Source organism: Chenopodium album, chromosome 4 (genome assembly GCF_948465745.1).
Source record: "Chenopodium album chromosome 4, dcCheAlbu1.1, whole genome shotgun sequence".
Taxonomy (NCBI): Eukaryota; Viridiplantae; Streptophyta; class Magnoliopsida; order Caryophyllales; family Amaranthaceae; genus Chenopodium; species Chenopodium album.
The window spans coordinates 2,728,486-2,749,269 of NC_137837.1; the positions used below are offsets into that span (position 1 = coordinate 2,728,486).

The 20,784-nt window shown below is 35.5% G+C and overlaps 1 protein-coding gene and 1 pseudogene across 2 annotated transcripts; one reads left to right on the forward strand and one right to left on the reverse strand.

The window, feature by feature from the left end:
• Positions 1–1,996: 1,996 nt before the first annotated feature.
• LOC145626314 (translation initiation factor eIF2B subunit gamma-like) lies at positions 1,997–7,710 on the forward strand. Its single transcript, XM_081678741.1, has 13 exons — positions 1,997–2,275; positions 2,367–2,462; positions 2,611–2,688; positions 5,154–5,234; positions 5,428–5,647; positions 5,743–5,801; positions 5,975–6,024; positions 6,153–6,252; positions 6,337–6,600; positions 6,713–6,805; positions 6,895–6,999; positions 7,181–7,297; positions 7,440–7,710. The coding sequence occupies exons 1-13, from the start codon at positions 2,210–2,212 to the stop codon at positions 7,503–7,505; spliced, it is 1,395 nt and encodes a 464-aa protein (XP_081534867.1). The 5' UTR covers positions 1,997–2,209; the 3' UTR covers positions 7,506–7,710.
• A 3,538-nt stretch (positions 7,711–11,248) lies between these two features.
• LOC145626315 (cysteine desulfurase 1, chloroplastic-like) lies at positions 11,249–15,954 on the reverse strand (annotated as a pseudogene). Its single transcript, XR_014110986.1, has 10 exons — positions 15,668–15,954; positions 14,520–14,653; positions 14,285–14,444; positions 13,043–13,229; positions 12,708–12,853; positions 12,557–12,629; positions 12,274–12,337; positions 12,087–12,186; positions 11,718–11,876; positions 11,249–11,600 (listed from the first exon to the last, which is right to left on the reverse strand). The product of XR_014110986.1 is annotated as a cysteine desulfurase 1, chloroplastic-like (transcript).
• Positions 15,955–20,784: the final 4,830 nt, after the last annotated feature.

Sequence of the window (20,784 nt, forward strand, 5' to 3'; positions counted from 1 at the left end):
TTTTTATCCTTTTTTAAGTTTTGTTGATTTGGAGTATTAGCAATCATAATGGGCTCTGTTTTGTTTTCTTCTAAGTATAACTATTAATCTTGGAGAATTATAATCATGCGAACTTGTTTTTCTTTTTTGATTATTTGTTTGTTGAAAGAATTATGTTGCTAGCTTTTTAATGTATAATTTTTTTAAAAAAAAATTACAACTGAAAACCGCTACTTGAAGTAGCGGTTTTTACTCCCCAAAACCGCTACTTCAACTAGCGGTTTCTTCCTAAACCGGCCAAAAAAAAATCGGCTTTTTCTAATTTGCTTACGTGGACGGTAATTTGGGAATAAAAGAAAAAGTAGCTGTAGTTTAGGAATTGGAGTTTTTCCCAACATTATTTTGGGAAAGAGCTCAATTATTAGCCGCTATAATGAGTAATTATTAGAATATTAGCCACTATGATGAGTAATTATTACGGAGTAGTTCATTTCATGATAAGTTATTAAGTCATCTTTAGAATTGTACGTAGTATAAAAATAAAAATAACATATTTGTATATAAGAGTATTATTGAAGGATTGATAATGTGATGTACTCGTATTACGGAGTATGTAGTATGTATTACGGAATATGTAGTATGTACTTTCGTAGCAATATCTACATTGAGTTAAAGAACCACTTATTACTAAGGGTGTGTTCTCATTGACTGAACTCAGCTGAAATGAATATTTTATAAGAGAATGAAATTAGGAGCTGAGCTGAACTGAACTGAACTGAATTGAACTGAAATGAACTAAACTGAATTTCAACGTATGAGAACAGACCCTAAGTATAGATTTCTACTTTTAAGACCGAGAACAAGCAATTAGGTTTTACGGAGTACCATTATATTGTCAAAAATTGCATTAATTTCTAGAACTAAGTGTCCTACCCAAGTTCCAATCAACAAAAGTTGTGCTAGCCCAACCTCACTCAACTTCTCATTTCACCACTTGGGCACGTGACTTTCCCCTCCACACCACGCTACGTGTAAAATTTGAACATACAACCTCTAATTCTAGAATTAAATGTCTTACCATCAATTCATGTGATATTTCAAGTTGTATCATTTCATTTGAATACAAAATATTTATATGAATCAATTGATTATATATTATAACAAATTTAATGACCCGAGGCATCGCCTGACCTAAATATTGGTTCTAACTTCTAATACATACTAGTATATTGAAACTATATAATTTTATTTGTTTTATTTTTTCTTGAGATTAATTGTCTTTTTTAATGCAATTTTTTAGGCTAATTTGACCAGATTGGTAAATAAAAAAGGCTCTTAGCGACAATTTGGTAAAAAAAAAAAAATTCCGACGATAATTTGGTAAAATAAATAACCCTAAGTGACAATTTGGTAAATAAAATAATCTCAGGCGACATTTAACCCAAAAAATACAAAAATTTCCGACAAAGTACTCACGAATGCTTAATTTAGTTCGTTTTTCATATTTTTTTTATCAACCCTTTTAATGGAAATAACAATTTCAAGAAAAAAAAAATGTTGAAGTATCAATTTCACTTAAATTTCATACCCCTTATTAACGAATTTTTTTTTTAAAAAGGGGTTTAAAAAAAAATTGGTATTGAGATTTAGCTAATTAAAAAGGGGATGACATAGTAATTTAAAATCTTAAATGGGAAAATAAATTTACAAACACAAAAAACAAATTAAATTAAGATTTTTAAAGAGTTTGTCGACAAAAATAAGATTTTTTGGGCTAAATGTCGCCGGAGTTTATTTATTTTTACCAAATTGTCGCATATAGTTAGCTTTTTTTACCAAATTGTCGCCAGAGTAAGTTTTTTTTACTAATTTGTCACTAAGGGTCTTTTTTATTTACCAATCTGGTCAATTGGCCCAATTTTTGACAATTTATCTCAAATTACCCTCAATAAAGCACCAAAGAACCAATTTTAGAGTCCTAAAATCAATAACCTTATTTAGCTCGACAAATTTTTTAAGAGAAAGCCTTACAATTACAAATCAAAGTCGCACAACCTGAACACCAAACCTTCGGGGTGGGATCGTGAATTCATTAATCAACATACGCATCATCATCTTCGATAAAAATCGAAACTTTCAATTGAAAATTCGAAAAACCCTTAAAAACCCTTGTTCATCTCTCTCATAAATTCTCCTCCATTTTTGAAGAAACCTCAGAACAACAACAACCATGGATTTCCAGGTGGTTGTGCTAGCTGGTGGCACTTCCAAAAACCTTGCGCCTCTTGTTTCCAAGGTTTTTTCAATTAACCCCTTTTCTTTTAATCCCATTTTTCGACCTTTAATTTGATTAATTTCTCAATTTTTATCTGTAAATTCAATTTCAGGAGGTACCCAAAGCATTGCTTCCAGTTGGGAATCGTCCAGTAGTGTCTTATGTATTGGACCTTTTGGAACAAAGCAATCTCAAGGATATTATTGTGGTTTGTTTTTATAACTTTAATTGATTGATTGTTTGTTTCTTTTCAAAATTAATTGGGGAAATTGGCGAAATTGGGGTTTGCAAAATGTTTGTTTTTGTGTTTTGTCTTTAATTTGATTGTAATGATGGGGCGATTTTGTATATTTCAGGTGGTTGGAGGTGCAGATGCTGCTGTTAAAGTTGGTGGATGGATTTCGAGTGCTTATGTTGATCGTCTTCGTGTCGAGGTTAATTCCGAATCATGCATTTCACTCGTGTAATGATTTCTGGGTTTTGTTCATGGTTTCTTGTGATTATGCTACTTTAGACAGTTTGTAGTGTTACCAGAAGTTATCTTCTGGTGTATTGGTGGAAGCTTTATGTGAATGAATGAAGTAGCTTTATAGTTCTGTGTTTATTTTCAGTTTAGTGAGGTTTTGAATTTTCAATTTAGGGTTTAAAATTATTTGTTTTAGGTAATTGAGAATTCAGTTCTTTGTGGATGCTTGTAAATGTCATGAATGTTCCATGAGGGTATTGAATTCATGGATCACTTGATCATATAAGATCAATGAGAGTAATAACAAGGTGCCTTTTGACATACTTGCCCTGGTTCTGATGTCGAACATGATTCTAGAATCTCTGTAGTGATGTAGGTATGGAGGCTAAGAGGAGTGTAGAGCATTTGGTTTATGGGTTTGAAATTTGGATTATTGGTTACCTAGTCATTGAAGAAATGGAATAAAAGGGTCATTTGTTTTTTTTACACAGCTCTGTTTTGGCTGACATTAAGGAATTCTAAATTTGCAATGTATATTGGAGCTACAAGTTCATATCTCCTTGATTATAATACAAGGTCGAATCTCCATTCTTTAAAGTCTAAATTGAACAGAGGTCGTTAAGATGCGGGGAACATTCTGAGCAGCATCAATTTCTTCTCATTTTATGTTTGAGGTTATGAGAATAATGGAGTAGCAGTCTGATACAGTGATTAATCTGATATATGATTATAATGCTACTACAACAGACAACTTTATCTGTGTGGATTCATTGGGTTAGCAGGAGTTGAAGCCTTGAAGGCGAATCAAGGAATTATTAGCTTGGATTCTGTGAGATACGGTCCCCTCTATGGCTTTATCTAGTTCTTAATATCCAAGCATTAATAAGGATTTCAAAATTTTAAAATTAGCTTCTATCTTCTCCCTTTTTTAGAGTGTGGAACTTTCAGGGTTTGACCTCCTTTTTTGTTTTCTTGGAAGTTACGGGTGGGATGAAGGGATAAGAAGAGAATTGCAACTCTAGTAGTGTATTTAGAGGTGAAAGCTTGACATTTTGCTGATACTGGAGGTCAAATTCATCATTTTTAGGCTCTTGGACGTGATTGGTGGATAATCTTGATTCTCTTGCTGTCTAGATTTTGTGGTGCCACTTCTTAGGTAAAGGACAATCAAATCTTAGAGTGAACTTGTTGGCAATGTAAATGATAAGTATAATCGTATGTGATGCATGTGAGCCATTGAGACATCTTGATTGAATGCTGTATGCAGTTAATGATGATGATGATGTTCATTTTAGATATCTTGGTATAGGTATATCCGTTTATGAAACCCTTTGTCATTTTTCACACAGATGGCATATTTGGGTAAACATTGGCAAGTGGCAACATTGACATACTGACTTCCTTTAAATCTTTGCAGACAATTAAACTGCTTGCTTCGATACTCAAACATCTCATAATATAGCCTTTGCCTGATTTTTCATTTTCTTTGAGCTGCAGATCTGGTTTTCTATGGGGAAAATATAAAAACAAATTGGTAGATAGAAAAAATATATACAAGTATCTACTTCTTCCATTTCTTATTAGATGACAGACTTCCTTTTGGCGCACATATTAAGGAGGAGTGAAATAGAAAAGCAAAGGCCTTATCCCACTTTTATAGTTTATCCCACCTACCCTTCTCCTTGTTCAATGAACTGAACCAGCAACCAAGGCCCACCAGGCCACCACCATCCGGCCTTTTTTCTCTACCTAAGCTGCCGCCACCTTCACCGTTGTCTAACCTTAGCTTCTGCTCCCCAATGCCGCTTAGAATCCAGATGCATATCGCCTTTGTGCAGCCTTGCACTTTTTATATATTGGTAAGGAATCATGGCAAATATCGTACATGGGAGGCTGGTAGCTTCTCTTCGATGGAATATTGATTTTCCTAGTGTGTTTTTTTTTTTTTTTTTTTTTTTTTTTGGGGTGGGGGTGGGGGGGGGGGGGGGGGGTGTAACTATGGCTGAGGGTTGTGTGTATTAGAGGGAGGTGTAACAAATGTGTATCTCCAAGCCTTTTTTAGTGGCTCCGATCATAAGTGCAGTTTGCCAGTTTCTTTCTTTTTAATCTGTTGGAAGAGAGTCATCTATATTGTTTGATAAATGGTCTTTCTATTCTTCTTTTCCTTTTCCCCTTCTTTTTTCTTCCTTTTTCTTTTGTATGGAAGAAATTTTTGGTAAATGACATCATTGAGTTTTCCAGCTTACAGAAGGTATTTAGCATTCGTAAGTAGATCACCTTAATGCCCGTTCTCCCCCCCCCCCCCCTCCCCCCCCCCTCCCCCCCCCCCCCCCCCCCCCACACCCCAAAAAAAAAAAATGAAAAAGAAAACCTTAGTGTGGTTTGTTTCAAATTTTCAACGAGTAGATTATGTGATATTTTGATCTTATTCAGGTTGTTGCAGTTCCCGAGGATAAAGGAACTGCTGGAGCTCTTCGTGCTATTTCACGCTACTTGACTGCCAGTGACATTTTGGTAAGCATTAGTCTTGTGACAGTCTTTAGCTGCAGTGCTGAGATCTACATTAGTTTTCTGTTGAAATGACCTATACCCTATTGTTATATTGTATAAGGTTTTTCTGTTAGTATGAATGTATGATATTATTTCCCTCATAAAAATGTTTTTGTTTAATGTTGTTAATCTTTTGTTCACTTTTTAATTTCTGAAGGTGGTAAGTGGGGACCTTGTTTGTGATGTTCCTCCGGGAGCTGTGGCTGCTGCTCATAGACGACATGATGCGGTTGTGACTGCAATGCTTTGCTCAACCCCTGTTAGTGGATCTACAGAATCTGTATCGTCCAGTGGAAAGGATAAAGCAAAGAAACCAGCACGTCGCAATATTATAGGGTTGGATGTCACAAAACAATTTTTACTGCACATAGCTGCAGGTTTGACTTTTGGATGTCTACTTGCTTGGATCACTTATATATTAGTTAGATTTTGCTTTTATATTGGTTCATTAGTCCTGGGTGGTTTTTTTCAGGCACTGAGGTCAATAAAGATATGCGAGTTCAGAAGAGCATACTACGTGCAGCTGGACAGGTATTCTTTCCCTGTGAAACTGTTGGTTATTTTCTCTAAATATGTTGGCCAAGGAACCCTCAGAACTTGTTGCCTTCCTGAAAGTAGAAAAACAGTAAATATTTTCTGGTATATACATTTGATTGAATTGATTCTGTCTAATATCTTTCTCTTCTTTCTTCCAATCTTAATAGATGGAGATCCGAACTGATCTTATGGACGCCCATTTATATGCTTTCAAAAGGTTTGCATTTTTCATCCCTTTTCCTTTTGTACAGGAGAGAGAGGAGGGAGGGGGGAGGTTTAAATAGGCTGTATTACATTCCTTTAAATGACTGTTCATCCATCATCTTTGCCTTGCTATTGTTGAAGATCTGTTCTTCAAGAAGTTCTTGATAAGGATCTTGACCAGAAAGAGAAATTTAGAAGCCTAAAGCAGGATGTGCTGCCTTATCTTGTCCGGACACAACTGGTGAGTGTGGTATTTGCCATGAGACGCATGCTATATTGTTTGTCCAGTTGTCCTAACACATGGATGTTTGATGATACATGGTAGCGATCAGATGTTTTGGCAAATGTGACTCTACAAGCCGAAGAAAATGGGAATGGGATGCTCCCATCAAATAAAAACCAAGTTATGCTCTCCCAACTTTTAGCTAATGCTTCTACCCCAAGTTTCCATGAACTGTTTGCTTTGGGCCCTAATGGTTTTGCTCGCACTGCTAAAAAAACACACAAATGCTGTGTTTACATTGCCAGCAATGACAAGTATTGTGCACGCTTGAATTCCATTCAAGCTTACAGTGACATCAATCGCGATGTGAGACTCTATCTACACAGCACCAAAATTTTCCATTCAATGCTTGTATAATTTATTTATTTCGTGTTACTTACCTTCTGTTCAATGGTCTTGACTTCTTTGATAATTTCAGGTCATTGGAGAGGCTAGCCATCTATCAGGGTACACATTTTCTCCTCAGCACAATAGCATTCATCCTTCTGCTGAGATTGGATCAAAGACTACAGTGAGAATGATCGTTTTTGTTCTCTTTTCTATTCTTTATATATAATTGTCATTTGCCTGTACGCTTATAATATTGTTTTGTGAAATCAGGTGGGACCGTATTGTATAATTGGTGAAGGTTCACAAATGGGTGATAAATGTAGTGTTAAACGGTCTGTCATCGGTCGTCATTGTCGGATAGGTTCAAACGTTAAGGTATGCTTGTTTATTTTCTCATACCGTTATTAGTTAGCTGTGTATCACATAAGATGACTACATCCCACAAGGCCTTAAGGGGGAAGTGTCTTGTAAGAATTCTTTATGCGTCCATATTTTTGAGTTAAAGTTGGAACAGTATGATGTTTTACATATATTTCAATCATCACAATCCTTGCAGATCGTGAATTCAGTGGTTTTGAACCATATTACTATCAGTGATGGCTGTTCGATCCAAAGCTCTGTTATTTGCAGTAATGTACAACTACAAGAGCGTGCGGTTTTGAAAGACTGCCAAGTAAGGGCTTTTGTCTTCTCATTTTTGTATCCCTTATCATCTACTCGTATCATACTTTCTATTCTTTTCACATTAAGCTTTGAACTTCCCATACTATACCAGTTTCTCAATTATTAACTCTAAATTTGCTGAACTTGTCTAGGTTGGAGCAGGTTATGTGGTCACTGCAGGCAGCGAAATCAAAGGGGAGTCTTTGGCAAAGAAATAGATAACTGTCTCTGCCCGAGTTTTGTTTTGTGCACTTGTCTTAGAAAATTAAGATACTAGGCTGTTGCAGTGGCAAATGCGAGGGTGCTTGGTTAAATTTTGTTGTATTAATAGAAAACTGAATACCAGCTAGTATCAATTTTGCTCCATAATCCACAAATTGTGCTTAGGTTTTGCTTCATATATTACAGTAAATCATTCTTCTACCTATGTCATAGATATCTGATTTGTTTTATAGGTTTTGTGAAAATTTTTGCAAATCATTAAATTAGCACAACCTCATGTATTCTTGTCCATTTTACTTGAATGAGCAAACAAATGTTACAACCTAGTTGTATAAACTAATCAAGAGGATGTGGATATCACCAATTGGCGCGGCAAAGCGTGTTTGTCACTTGAACAATTAACATAGGCAAAATTTCCATCCTCTCTCTTTCTCTCGTCCAAAACTCTCTTTTTTCTCACATTCCTAGCTCTATTGAAGCACATGAATTGAGCCTCAGCTCCACCATTGATCACCTTACGTGAAAAATCAAATCCAAAATCCACACTAGCCGAAACTATTTTATTAGGCGGTGTTTAATTTTTTGCAATAAAATTTTTTATTAGGCTGATTCTCACAAAAAATCGGTTAAACATTATAATTATAATTATTATTATTATTGGCGGTGTTGGTGACAGCAAAAAGTTGATTGTGTTAGCTGATTTTGACTAATTGATTATATTAACTGATTTGACTAACTTATTTTATCAGCTTATTTAATACAGAGTAGTCAATAAATACCTTAGATTAGCTTATTTAATATTTTTTAAAATTTTATTAGTCAATAATAGTCAATAATCAAATGAGCTATTTACCAAACACAGCGATTATTAAGCATGTTATCACGGTTAAATAACACTGTACCATAACGAAATCACGTTAAGGAAAGAGTCAACACATGTCTCAAAAATGGAAAACTACATCTCACAAGGAAAAAAATCGAGGAACGTAATTTAATAACCCTTAATCTAACCTTGCCGAATTTAATACCCTCAGTATCATTAATTTCCAAATTTAGTCCCATAATTTCAACTATAGTTCCAAACTTCCCATAATACAACCCTTCATTAATTTTTTTTTTCCCCCTTTTTTTTTTCCTCTCTTTCAAAAAAAAAAAAAAAAAAAAACATATAAACCCTTTTAAACCCTCAGTTTACTCCCCTTTACTCACATTATTACTCTTATGCTAAATTTTATTGTGTAAAATGTCTAACGAAGGCGTCGAAAAAGATAACAACCCTTTACTCGTTATTGCTACGCCAGATTTTCCAGTGAACATGTCGAACGAAGAAATCGTGGAAAAAGTCGTAATTGAAAACAACAATTTGGCTAATAATTCAGTTGTTAGTCCTACTGTTTCGAATTCAAAAGAATTGAAAGTTTTGGTCGTTGATGATGATATTACTTGTCTTACGACCATCACCAAATTGCTTAGTCGTTGCCAATATCAAGGTTTGTACATAAATTTCCTATCTTTATTTCTCGTGTGTATAGTATTACGTACTTCTTTCGTCTCTATTTGTTCTTTCAATTAGGAATCTTTACGAGCAACAAAAAAGGTCTAGTATAGTGACGAAGTGAGTATATCAATATATCAATAGGATTTATTCATAAAGTGTTTTTTTTTTTAAATTTTCTGATTAGGGTTTTGTTTGTTTTCTTGTGCGTTCTTTTGTGATTAGGGTTTATCAATTTTTGGTAAATATTCAAAAATTAAATAGTAATGTTATTAATTTTTTGTAGATCTGTAGTTTAATTAATCAATGCCGTGTGATTTTAATTTATGTGATGATAATTAATTTTTATGTACGTGTGTTTACGTATGTGATGATGCTTAATTAATAATTGATCAATTGATGGTTTTTTTTTTTTTTTTTCCAATGCAAATTAATTGTTGAATTGTATTGTTATACTAATATAATTTTATTGGGCAGTAACTTCGAAGAATAATCCAATTGAAGCACTAAATCTATTGGAAAAAAATGAAGAAAAATTCGATTTAGTGTTAACGGATGTTCGAATGGAGGAGATTGATGGGTTTAAGCTACTCGAAACCGGTGTCAAACACGACATTCCGGTGATAATGATGTCAGGGTATGGTGATGAAGCGATAGTCAAGAAAGGTGTTACATATGGTGCTTGCAACTACTTCCTTAAGCCTATTAGTTTATCGGATGTTGAAGTTATATGGCAACATGTGTTTCGATATAATCTCGAAAAGTGTACTAGAGGTAATAAGTTTGATAATAATGAGAACGAGGATCAAAGTAACAAGACTAAGACTAATGTTAAGGAAGGCAAAAAATTAGCAGGGAGTAGGGTTCGATGGAATGATGAGCTCCACCTCGATTTCGTGGGCGTGGTTGAGAGTCTTGGAGGGGTTGATAAGGCGGTACCTAAGAAGATTCTAGAGGTGTTGAGTGAAAGGCATAATAATCTTACTAGAGAACAAGTTGCTAGTCATCTTCAAAAGTATCGAAAGGCTCTTTCTAACCACAAGAAGAACAACAACAACAACAACAAAGGTATCGATGGTCATTCATTCATGGTTCCGACTCATGTTTCTTCTAATAATCATCAGTACTCGAGTTCTGTAGCAAATCGCCAACATCATCTTCCTGTCGCGAATGCATCTGATAGAGCAAGGGTTGCACCACAAATAAACTACTCGCAAATGAATAATTTTCCAATGATTAATAATAATAATCATGTTGGACAACCTCAACCGTTGCAAGTTAGGCCTAGTCAAGTGATTATGCAACAACCTCGAATGATGCCATATGGTAGGAATTTGATGGGAAGCAATAAATTACCTCAAGTAAATTATCATCTTCAACAACAACAACAACAACAACCGCCACAACAACTTGTACCTTATGGAGATTTTGGTTCGTTGCATACAAATTTTTTCGAGTCAGATAATAAGATGCAAGTTCACGACGAGTTCTTTGATAATAGCCCTTCGATTATCAATCCTTTTAACGAAATTGCTTCCACAAATAGCTTCTTAATGGACACGAATAATCATTCTTCATTGTTAGATAGTTGGGGTGATTTATCAAAGACATCATGATCGGAATCATATTTTTTCTATTTTTGTCGCGAAACCAGGTAGGTATATGATTTGTATTCTTCATTCTTCAGTTTGTTGTCAAGGCATAAATTATGCACATTTCTGATTAAATTGTGAATTCCTTATTGTCTGTTAAACGGCGTCATTTGGTTTGGTATGTCATGCCTTGATCTTTCTTTTAATTTGCTGAATAGAATGTTAATAATGGCTTTCTGTGAGCAGGAAAATGGATAAAAGCTCCATCCCAAAGAATGCTACTGATTCGGAGCTTCGATCTTCAAATATATAAGGGGAGGTGGATTTCTCTGCTGTTAATTTGCAACTGTACCTCTGAACTGTGTCCTGCATGAATCAGTAATGGTGCAGTTTTGTTCGATGTTTATTCATAAACTCGATTGTTTAAAACGATTCTTATTCTTCGTTATTGATGTACATGATTTGGATTCTATCTTTTACTCCATAATATAAGTAGTACAATGAAATGAGGATGTTATAGTAGGCATATATCTCTGCTTTATGAACTGATCAAAGTATGATTGTATTTCGTCTGAGTTGAATTAAACTGAGGAAGGGCATTTTGGATCTACTTACATGATAATAATGGTCAAGGATGTAGATTAATAAGGATGCATTTGAAAATTTGCATTAAATTACATTCATAAATAGAATAAAAATTTATTAACTATCTTACAATTAACTGCATTTAAACAAGCCTTTATTTTTGGCTGACTAATCAAATAACTTGTATCTCATACAATATTATTACAGCCTTACAGGGGATGAGGGAAGTGAAAATTAAAATGTAAAATCTACATGAATGAAGTAAAGAAAGAGATTGTATCATTTAGTGCCTGAACAAAGTGATCAACATCGTCCTTGGTGTTGTAAAAGTAGAGACTAGCCCGTGCACTCGCATTCATTCCCAAATGTCTATGCAGAGGTTGTGCACAATGGTGGCCTGATCTGATTGCCACTCCATGCTGATTCAAGAATATACACGGTTAGCTGTACAACTATTACAGCGCAATGTATATATAAAAATTGCTATTTAGAGAATAAACTTGACGGTAGATAGTAGCATAACATTCATATCATACCTGTTGATCAAGAAACGTGGCAATGTCTGTTGGATGAATATTTTCTACATTGAATGAGCAAAGAGGAGCTCGACCAACATTTTGTGAAGGCACCGGTCCATAAATCCGAATCTTAGGGACTGAAGATAGCCTTTCGTATAAATAATCAGCTAATTCTGCCTAGAGGAAGTTCATAACAGTACCCACAATTATGTGAAGAAATGATATAGTATAGGATAATTCAGACTAAATAAAAGCAATACTGCTCTATATAATTACCGATATTAAAGATTGAATTTTCAAAAACTGAAGCTACTTGAACATTAAGATTGGAGTTCAATGTTAGAAATCTATGAGAGACAGGAAGAGATCAGGTGTAAGACAATCTACCTCATAGTCGTGGATCTTTTGCATTCCGATTCCTGATAGATAATCTATAGCTGCTCCTAATCCAATGGCCTCACCAATAGCTGGTGTTCCAGCCTCAAATCTGATCCAACAGAATGGAATCTAAATCAAGATCTTATATGAACAAAAACTTATCAGACATTCAAATTGATGCCTACCAAGCACCAACCTGGATGGAGGATTTGCATACGTGGAGTGATCCAAGTACACGTCAGAAATCATTTCTCCGCCACCTGAAAGAAAATACATGGAAATGAAATTGAATAAATTACTGGTATGATGTTATGTGGCTAAATCATGCATGTACTACAAGTTAAACACGCATCTGCTTTCTAACCAGTTCCAACTTGCAGTAGCAAACATTAGCCTTTTCTTGCATTATAAACCCGTCTCTATGAAAAGCTAGTGCAGACAAGATAGAACTACTTTGTCAAAGAAGGAACAAATTTTACCTAAGAAAGGAGGCATTGAATATAGAAGCTCCTCTTTGCCATATAGGAATCCCACTCCTGTAGGACCACACATCTGAAGCATTGTTCATTCCTTGACTTCGAACACCAGCTCATACTATTTGTTCAAGAATAGTTAAAGGAAGAACCTAACCTTATGAGACGAAGCAACAAGAAAATCAGCACCAAGGCTCTATACATCAACTGCCATGTGTGGGACACTCTGACAAGCATCAACCAAAACTTTTGCCCCAACAGCATGAGCCAAGTGCACTATATCGTGAATTGGTAGAGTAGAGGCTACACAAAGAATCAGCTAAGAGATGAGATTTCAGGAAGTGTCTGGGAAAGAAAGTTCAGAACAACAAACAAAATTCTCATAGCATCACTTGTGAAACACTTCACAAGATAACATTTTTCGTGACAGCACACTCAATTTCAAGAAACACAACTCGATTAAAAAACCATCAACCCAAAAATCAGCCCTACCAAGTACATTAGAGACATGATGAACAACAACCAATTTTGTCTTTCTTGATAGCATATCCAGCAATGCACCGGTATCAGGAACTTCATCTTTGGTCAAACTGACAAATTTCAATTGGGCACCAGTTTTCTGAGCCACCAGTTGCCAGGGGACAATAGCACTATGGTGTTCAGCAACAGTGAGGATGATCTGCATGCATTCAATGTCAAGCAGCAATTTAGCAGGTAACATACTTGGGAAGAATTTTCCAGGGGCAAAAGGAAACAGCTTTTTCAATTTTGCAATTACTTAAACTAGCTAAATGCTGAGAGTTAAAGGCAATAATTACGGATATGTAAATTTAAAAATATGAACCAAAAAGGACAATCTCTATGAAGCATAAAGATGACAATTGGCCTAGAATTTGTTATCTCGAGGACTTGACCACCAATTTTAGTAGCAAGAATTTCAATTAGCTCTATAGCACATCTTTAATATTAGATAATATTGGCAATGATAATCAAAGATTCCTCTTGCACCAGAACAGAATTCAGTAGTTTTCTGTTTGTTTGATGCACCAGAACAGAATTCAATATCTTCATACCTACAATTAATTCTATAAGATATAGTTTCAAGAGGCCAACTTATCCAATTAAGTTTCGAACATATTTAATTAGCAAATTATTCCTGTCATACCCCAATCTCAAGAAGACAAGAAGCTTATTCAGTAGTAAAAGCTCCAATTTTCAACTTTATTTGAAAAATTGGGCTTCTGCATAAGGAAATGCTCTTTCCCAAGCTTGGCCTACTTCAAGCAAGCCATATATACTTTCACCAAATGAGGTTCAGGTGTTCCAGGCTCCAGCTAAGCTATTGTTAAGCCAGACTATGTAGTTTATTGGACAAACAATAAAATCCAGCCAACTAGAATATGTCATTAATTTAAACATGATGTATTCTAGCTTTGCTAGTATATGATATTTTGGCACAAGATAAGTGCAGTACTTAACTTAAGTGTGCACAAGCATTTGTCACCTGTAATGAATTGTTTGTCTTGTCAGTTGTCACTCTATAATTAACACTTAACTCATATTGTTTTCTTTACATTGATCTCAAGTAAAGGGGTAGCAGGAAGCAGTTTTTCCATTGTAGTCATAATTCAGCTGTCATTTATTAAAGCATACTCCCATAATGATGATTCTGACATTTAAGGAGCGTGAAATAATACAGATAAGAAAACTACTCGTGGTATAAGAAGTACAAACCTCGTCTCCTGGTTCCAAATTTGAGAGGCCCCAAGAATTAGCCACTAAATTAATTGCTTCAGTAGCATTCCTTGTAAATACAATTTCACCAGACTCTTTGGCATTGATGAACGTGGCCACCTTTCTCCTAGCTAACTCATATTCATCAGTTGCTTTGGCACTGAATTTTAATTTACAAAAGTTTTATCAGAGCAAGAAACATAAATGACAATTCAATCGACTTAAGTTACAAAACCTCAAGAAGTGTATTCCTCTGTGCACGTTTGCATTGTAAGCTTCATAGTAGTTTTTTAAAGCCTCTATTACAGCAGACGGCTTCTGAGAAGTTGCACCATTGTCCAAATAGACAAGTTTGTGACCATTTACTTCCTGTGGCATAAAGTACTACTCTTAGATTACACAGTTTGCAATCATAGCTGATAAGATCCAAAAGCATCACAGTCTTACTATGACATGATGTATAAATGGTAAATCCCATTAAATCAACAAGAATCAGCCCAAAATACCACTTTGAGATCAAGATGTGAAAGCTAACATCACCAAACAAGTGCCAATAAATCAAATGCGTGTATTAATGTCAGATATTAGCACCAGCTTGCTAGTCTAGTATTGTTTGTTGGTTGAGCTACATATCCTCCTCAATCAATTACCATGTAAACCTTCCCCAAATAAATAAATGCACCATACTCCCTCAGTCCCTAAATAATTGTCACATTTCGCTTTAATATCTTGTCCTATTTCACTTCAAAATTGAAACAGCATAACACTAGCTCAGAGCAAACAAAACCAAGCACTAATTCAACATGTTATATTGGATGTTGCAAATGGCAAAGTGTTTACCAAAATAAATACTACTAAAAAAATTCTAGTTTTTTTCTTTTTTCCTGAATAAGCTAGCTTCAAAGTTTGAAAATTACAAAGTCATACCAAACAAAGCTATTAAAACGTTCCAGAAATATCCTAACTAAATAATTAATTAAGCACTACTACTAAAAAGGTTAGCAATACTCCAAAATATTATTGCGTAAGGTGGATGTCAACTAGATTGGTTGGGATGATACCCAAGACCGAGCAATAAATCCCGTCTATATCATTGCCCTTTGTGACTTCCTAAACACTTCCAAAGTTACAAGAAAAGATTATTGCTTCCCTCAATTACAACCATGGTCAAAGCGGGCAAAAACATCTAAACAAGAAGAACCCATTATTACCAAATTCATCTTGATAATGACAAAGCTAGAATCAAATAACCCAGAAATCAATTCACAAACTAAAAAAAAAAAAACAAAAACAAAAGCAAAAACAAAGAAAAGAAAAATTTCCCAAAATGAATCATCAAACTTGTAATTAAAATAGCAAAAAAAAGGTTTGAGCAAAATAAACCTGATGAAGGATAGGAAAATCGGGTCGGGTGAAGTGCCCAAGTGAAACAGATTCATTCTCCAATGAAATTGAAGCTGAAGTTGAAAGGCAACGACAAGAAGAAGCAAATAATGGGTATTGCGAGAACCAAATGGTACAAAAGAGCTGAATTTGTTGTGGAAAATTGAAGGGTTCATTGTTAAACCTTTCATAACCATGTTTATGAGTCCTTCGAATCATCTAAATGTAAGACTAAAGAGGTGGGGTGGGAGTTAAAGATGCGCTTGCAGCCGGGTGGGCACTTGGGCTATAAGATTGTCGCTTACCGACTAGCATATGTTTTCCCGATGCAATACTTTAACCAATTAAGTTACGGTGTATATTATGATGTAATAGTACCTTATATTAGCTGTCAATTTGGGTAAACGGGTCGGGTAAGAGTGGGTCGGGTCAATTTGGATTAATTCCGTAACCTATGCGGGTCAGGTTTGGGTTGGGCCATGCTTGAGTCGGGTCATACTTCTTATCGGGTTTGGGTCGGGTTTATGTCGGATTAATAACAGGTCGGGTTACATTCAGGTCGAGTGAACAATAGGTCGGGTTTAATTCGGGTTTTCACGGGTTAAAACGGGTTAGGGTAATTCTCGGGTTCGAGTCGAGTCCGATTCAAGTCAATAATTTGCTAGTTAGAATCAGGTCGGGTCATTATCGGGTTTGAGTCCAGTTCGGTTCAAGTCAATAATTTGCGGATTATAATCAGGTCGGGTCATTTTCAAGTCGGGTCATTCTCGGGTTCAAGTCGAGTTCAGTTCAAGTCAATAATTAGCGGGTTATAATTAGGTTGGGTCATTTCCAAGTCGGGTCATTCTTGGATTCAAGTCGGGTTATGTTCAAGTCAATAATTTGCAGGTTACAATCAAGTCGGGTATTTTCAAGTCAGGTCATATTCGGGTCCAACTAACTATAAATAGATAATTATCATTTTTATCAAGCTAATTATTTCCTTTGACTATAATATATATGGCAATATACTAGGAAACTATAGTCTATAATTTCGGAAGATAATTATCTCCTTTGACCATACAACAAATATATACTATATTTAACTCTTAAATTTAGGGATGATGCTCCTTTCTTTTGCTGGTCTGGCCCGACTTGGTCTCCCAAGACAAAATGCTTTGATCAACAATAATAAGGTGGTCCAAATTGCATTTAAGGTGATTTGAAATCGGGTCAGGAACAATTTGGGTTGAATTTAGGTCGGGTCAATAACAAGTCGTGTTAATTTCGAGTCAGGTTAGTAACAGATCGGGTTGAATTTTTGGATTGGATAAGTAATAGGTATGGTAAAATTCGGGTCGAGTCAATAACAAGTTGGGTTGAATTTGGGTCAGGTCAATATCAAGTCGGGTTGATTTCGGGCCCGGTTTGTAACAGGTTGGGTTAAATTCAGGTCAGGTTCGTAACAAGATGGGTTAAATTCGGGTTTTGACGGGTTAAAACGGGTTTGGGTCAATTTCGGTTCAAGTTGGGTTCAGTGCAAGTTAATTAAATTGGCCGTTGTAAACCGATAAATTGGTCATTTAAAAGCTAATTGAATGGTTTCACACACCCAATTGGACTCCCGAAGGGTATTAGAGACCATGGTAAACATTTCGGCAATTTTTATTTTCGGCGAAAAAGGCAAAAAATTCCAAAACTAAAGGATAATATCCACGCTTTTTGAGAAATTTTGGAGGTTTCGGGGCCTGGTGTCGAAAAAGTCTAGAAATTCTATGGGATACATCTCGGGGTCATATAATGTCGTTTGGAACCATATATGATCATTATTTGTCGTCATAAATGTTCGTGGTAAGCTTGAATTAATGAAATCTGTACAAGTTGTAAATCGGTAAATTGGTCGTTTAAAGGCAAATTAGATGGATAGACCCACCCAATTGGACTCTCGGAGGGTATAAGGGACCATGGTAAAAATTTTGGCAATTTTTATTTCCAGGCGAAAAAAAGTCAAAAATTTCCAAAATTGAAGGCTTATATCCACGCTTTTTGATAAATTTTTGAGGTTGGATACGGTGTCAAAAAACCTTGAGTTTTTAGGAAATACATCTCGGGGTCATATAATGCCGTTAGGAACCATATATGATCATTACATGTTGTCATAAATTTTCGTGGTAGGCTTGGGTTAATGAAATCGGTGCAAGTTGTAAATTGGTATACTGGTCGTTTAAAGGCAAATTGGTTGGTTCCACCCACCCTATTGGACTCCCAGAAGGTATTAGGGACCATGGTAAACATTTCGGAAATTTTTATTTTCGGGCCAAAAAAAGATAAAAAAAAAAACTCCAAAATTGAAGTCCAGTATCCATGCTTTTTGAGAAATTTTGGTGGTTTCGAGGACACATGGTTTCGAGGTCCGGTGTCGAAAAGTCTTGAAATTTTAGGGAATACATTTTGGGGTCATATAATGTCGTTTGGAACCATATATGATCATTTTTTGTTGTCATAAATGTACGTGGTAGGCTTGAGTTAATGAAATCGGTGCAAGTTGTAAACCGGTAAATCATTTGTTTAATGGAAAATTGGATGGTTCCACCAACCCAATTGTACTCCCGGAGGGTATTAGGGACCATGTTAAACAATTACGTCAATTTTCATTTACAGGCGAATAAAAGTAAAAAAAAAAATTCCAAAATTGAAGTCTAATATCCACGCATTTTGCGAAATTTTGGAGGTTTTGGGGCCCAGTGTCGAAAATTATTGAAATTCTAGAGAATACATCTCGGGGTCATATAATGCCATTTGGAACCAAATATGATCATTATATGTTGTCATAAATGTTCGTGGTAGGCTTAAGTTAATGAAATCAGTGCAAGTTGTAAACCGGTAAATTGGCCGTTTAAAAGCAAATTTGATAATTCCACCCACCCATTTGGACGCCCAGAGAGTATTAGGGACCATGGTAAACATTTCGGCAATTTTTATTTTTAGGCCAAAAAAAGTCAAAAAAATTCCAAAATTGAAGGCCTATATCCACGCTTTTTGAGAAATTTTGGAGGTTTCGAGGCCCGGTGTTGAAAATCCTTAAGATCTTAGGGGATACATCCTGGGGTCATATAATGCCGTTTGGAACCATATATGATCAATATATGTTGTCATAAATGTTCGTGGTAGGCTTGAATTAATGAAATCAGTGCAAGTTGTAAATCGGTAAATTGGCCATTTAAAGGCAAATTGGATGGTTCCACCCAACCAATTGGATTCCCAGAAGATATTAGGGACCATGGTAAACATTTCGGCAATTTTTATTTCCGGGCAAAAAAAATAGTCAAAAATTTTCAAAATTGAAGGCTAATATCCACACTTTTTGAGAAATTTTGGAGGTTTCGGGGCTTGGTATCGAAAAGTCTTGAAATTCTAGGAAATATATCTCGGGGTCATATAATTCCGTTTGGAACCATATATGATCATTATTTGTTGTTATAAATGTTCGTGGTAGGCTTGAGTTAATGAAATTGGTGCAAGTTGTAAACCGATAAATTTGTCGTTTAAAGCCAAATTGGATGGTTCCACCCATCCAATTGGACTCCCGGCGGGTATTAGGGACCATGGTAAACATTTCTTCAATTTTTATCTCCGGGCGAAAAAAGTAAAAAAAAATTCCAAAATTGAAGGCTAATATCCATATTTTTTGAGAAATTTTGAAGGTTTAGAGGCTGGTGTCGAAATGTAATGAGATTTTAGGGGATACATATCGGGGTCATATAATGTCGTTTGTAACCATAATTGATCATTTTATGTTGTCATAAATGTTCGTGGTAGGCTTGAGTTAATGAAATCGGTGCAAGTTGTAAACCGATAAATGGGCTGTTTAAAGGCAAATTGGTTGATTCCACCCACCCAATTGGACGCTCGGAGGGTATTAGGGACCATGGTAAACATTTCGGCAATTTTTTTTTCTGGGCCAAAAAAAGTCAAAAATTTGCAAAATTGAAGGCTAATATCCACGATTTTAAAGAAATTTTGAAGGTTTCGGGGCCCAATGTTGAAAAGTCTTTAGATTTTAGGGGATACATCTCGGGGTCATATAATGTCGTTTGGAACCATATATGATCATTATATGTTGTCTTAAATGTTCGTAATAGGCTTGAGTTAATTTAATCGGTGCAAGTTGTAAACCGGTAAATTGGTCGTTTAAAGGCAAATAAGATGGTTCCACCCACCCAATTGGACTCCTGGAGGGTATTAGGGACCATGGTAAACATTTCGGCAATTTTTATTTCCGAGCGAAAAAAATTAAAAAAAAAATCCAAAATTGAAGATATCCACGCTTTTTGAAAAATTTTGGAGGTTTCGGGGCCCGATATCAAAAAGTCTTTAGATTTTAGGGGATACATTTCGGGGTCATATAATGTCGTTTGGAACCATATCTGATCATTATTTGTTGTCATAAATGTTCGTGGTAAGCTTGAATTAATGAAATCGGTGTAAGTTGTAAACCAGTAAATTGGTCTTTTAAAGGCAAATTGGATGGTTTCACCCACCTAATTGGACTCCCGAAAGGTATTAGAGAACGTGGTAAACATTTCTGCAATTTTTATATCCGGGCGAAAAGAAGTCAAAAAATTCCAAAATTGAAGGCTAATATCCACACTTTTTGAGAAATTTCGAATGTTTCAGGGCCCGGTGTCGAAAAACATTGAAATTTTAAGGGATACATCTCGGGGTCATATAATGTCGTTTGGATCCATATGATCATTATATGTTGTCGTAAATGTTCGTGGTAAGCTTGCGTTAATGAAATTGGTGCAAGTTGTAAACCAGTAAATTGGTCGTTTAAAGGCAAATTGGATGGTTCCACCCAGCCAATTGGACTCCCGGAGGATATTAGGGACCATGGTAAACATTTCGGCAACACAAAGTTTCTATACGGCTGGCCGTACGGTGCGGCCAGCCATTTATATTTTTTTAAAAAAAAATCTTCTCTCTCCTCTTTTCTTCTTTCATCTTCTACAACATTTTTTTCCCCCAAATTTATTTCTCTCTCCTCTGTTCTTCTTCCATCTTCTACAACATTTTCCTTTCCCCCCCAATTTTATTCCTCTCTCCTCTTTTTTCTTTAAACTTCAATACTTCATTAA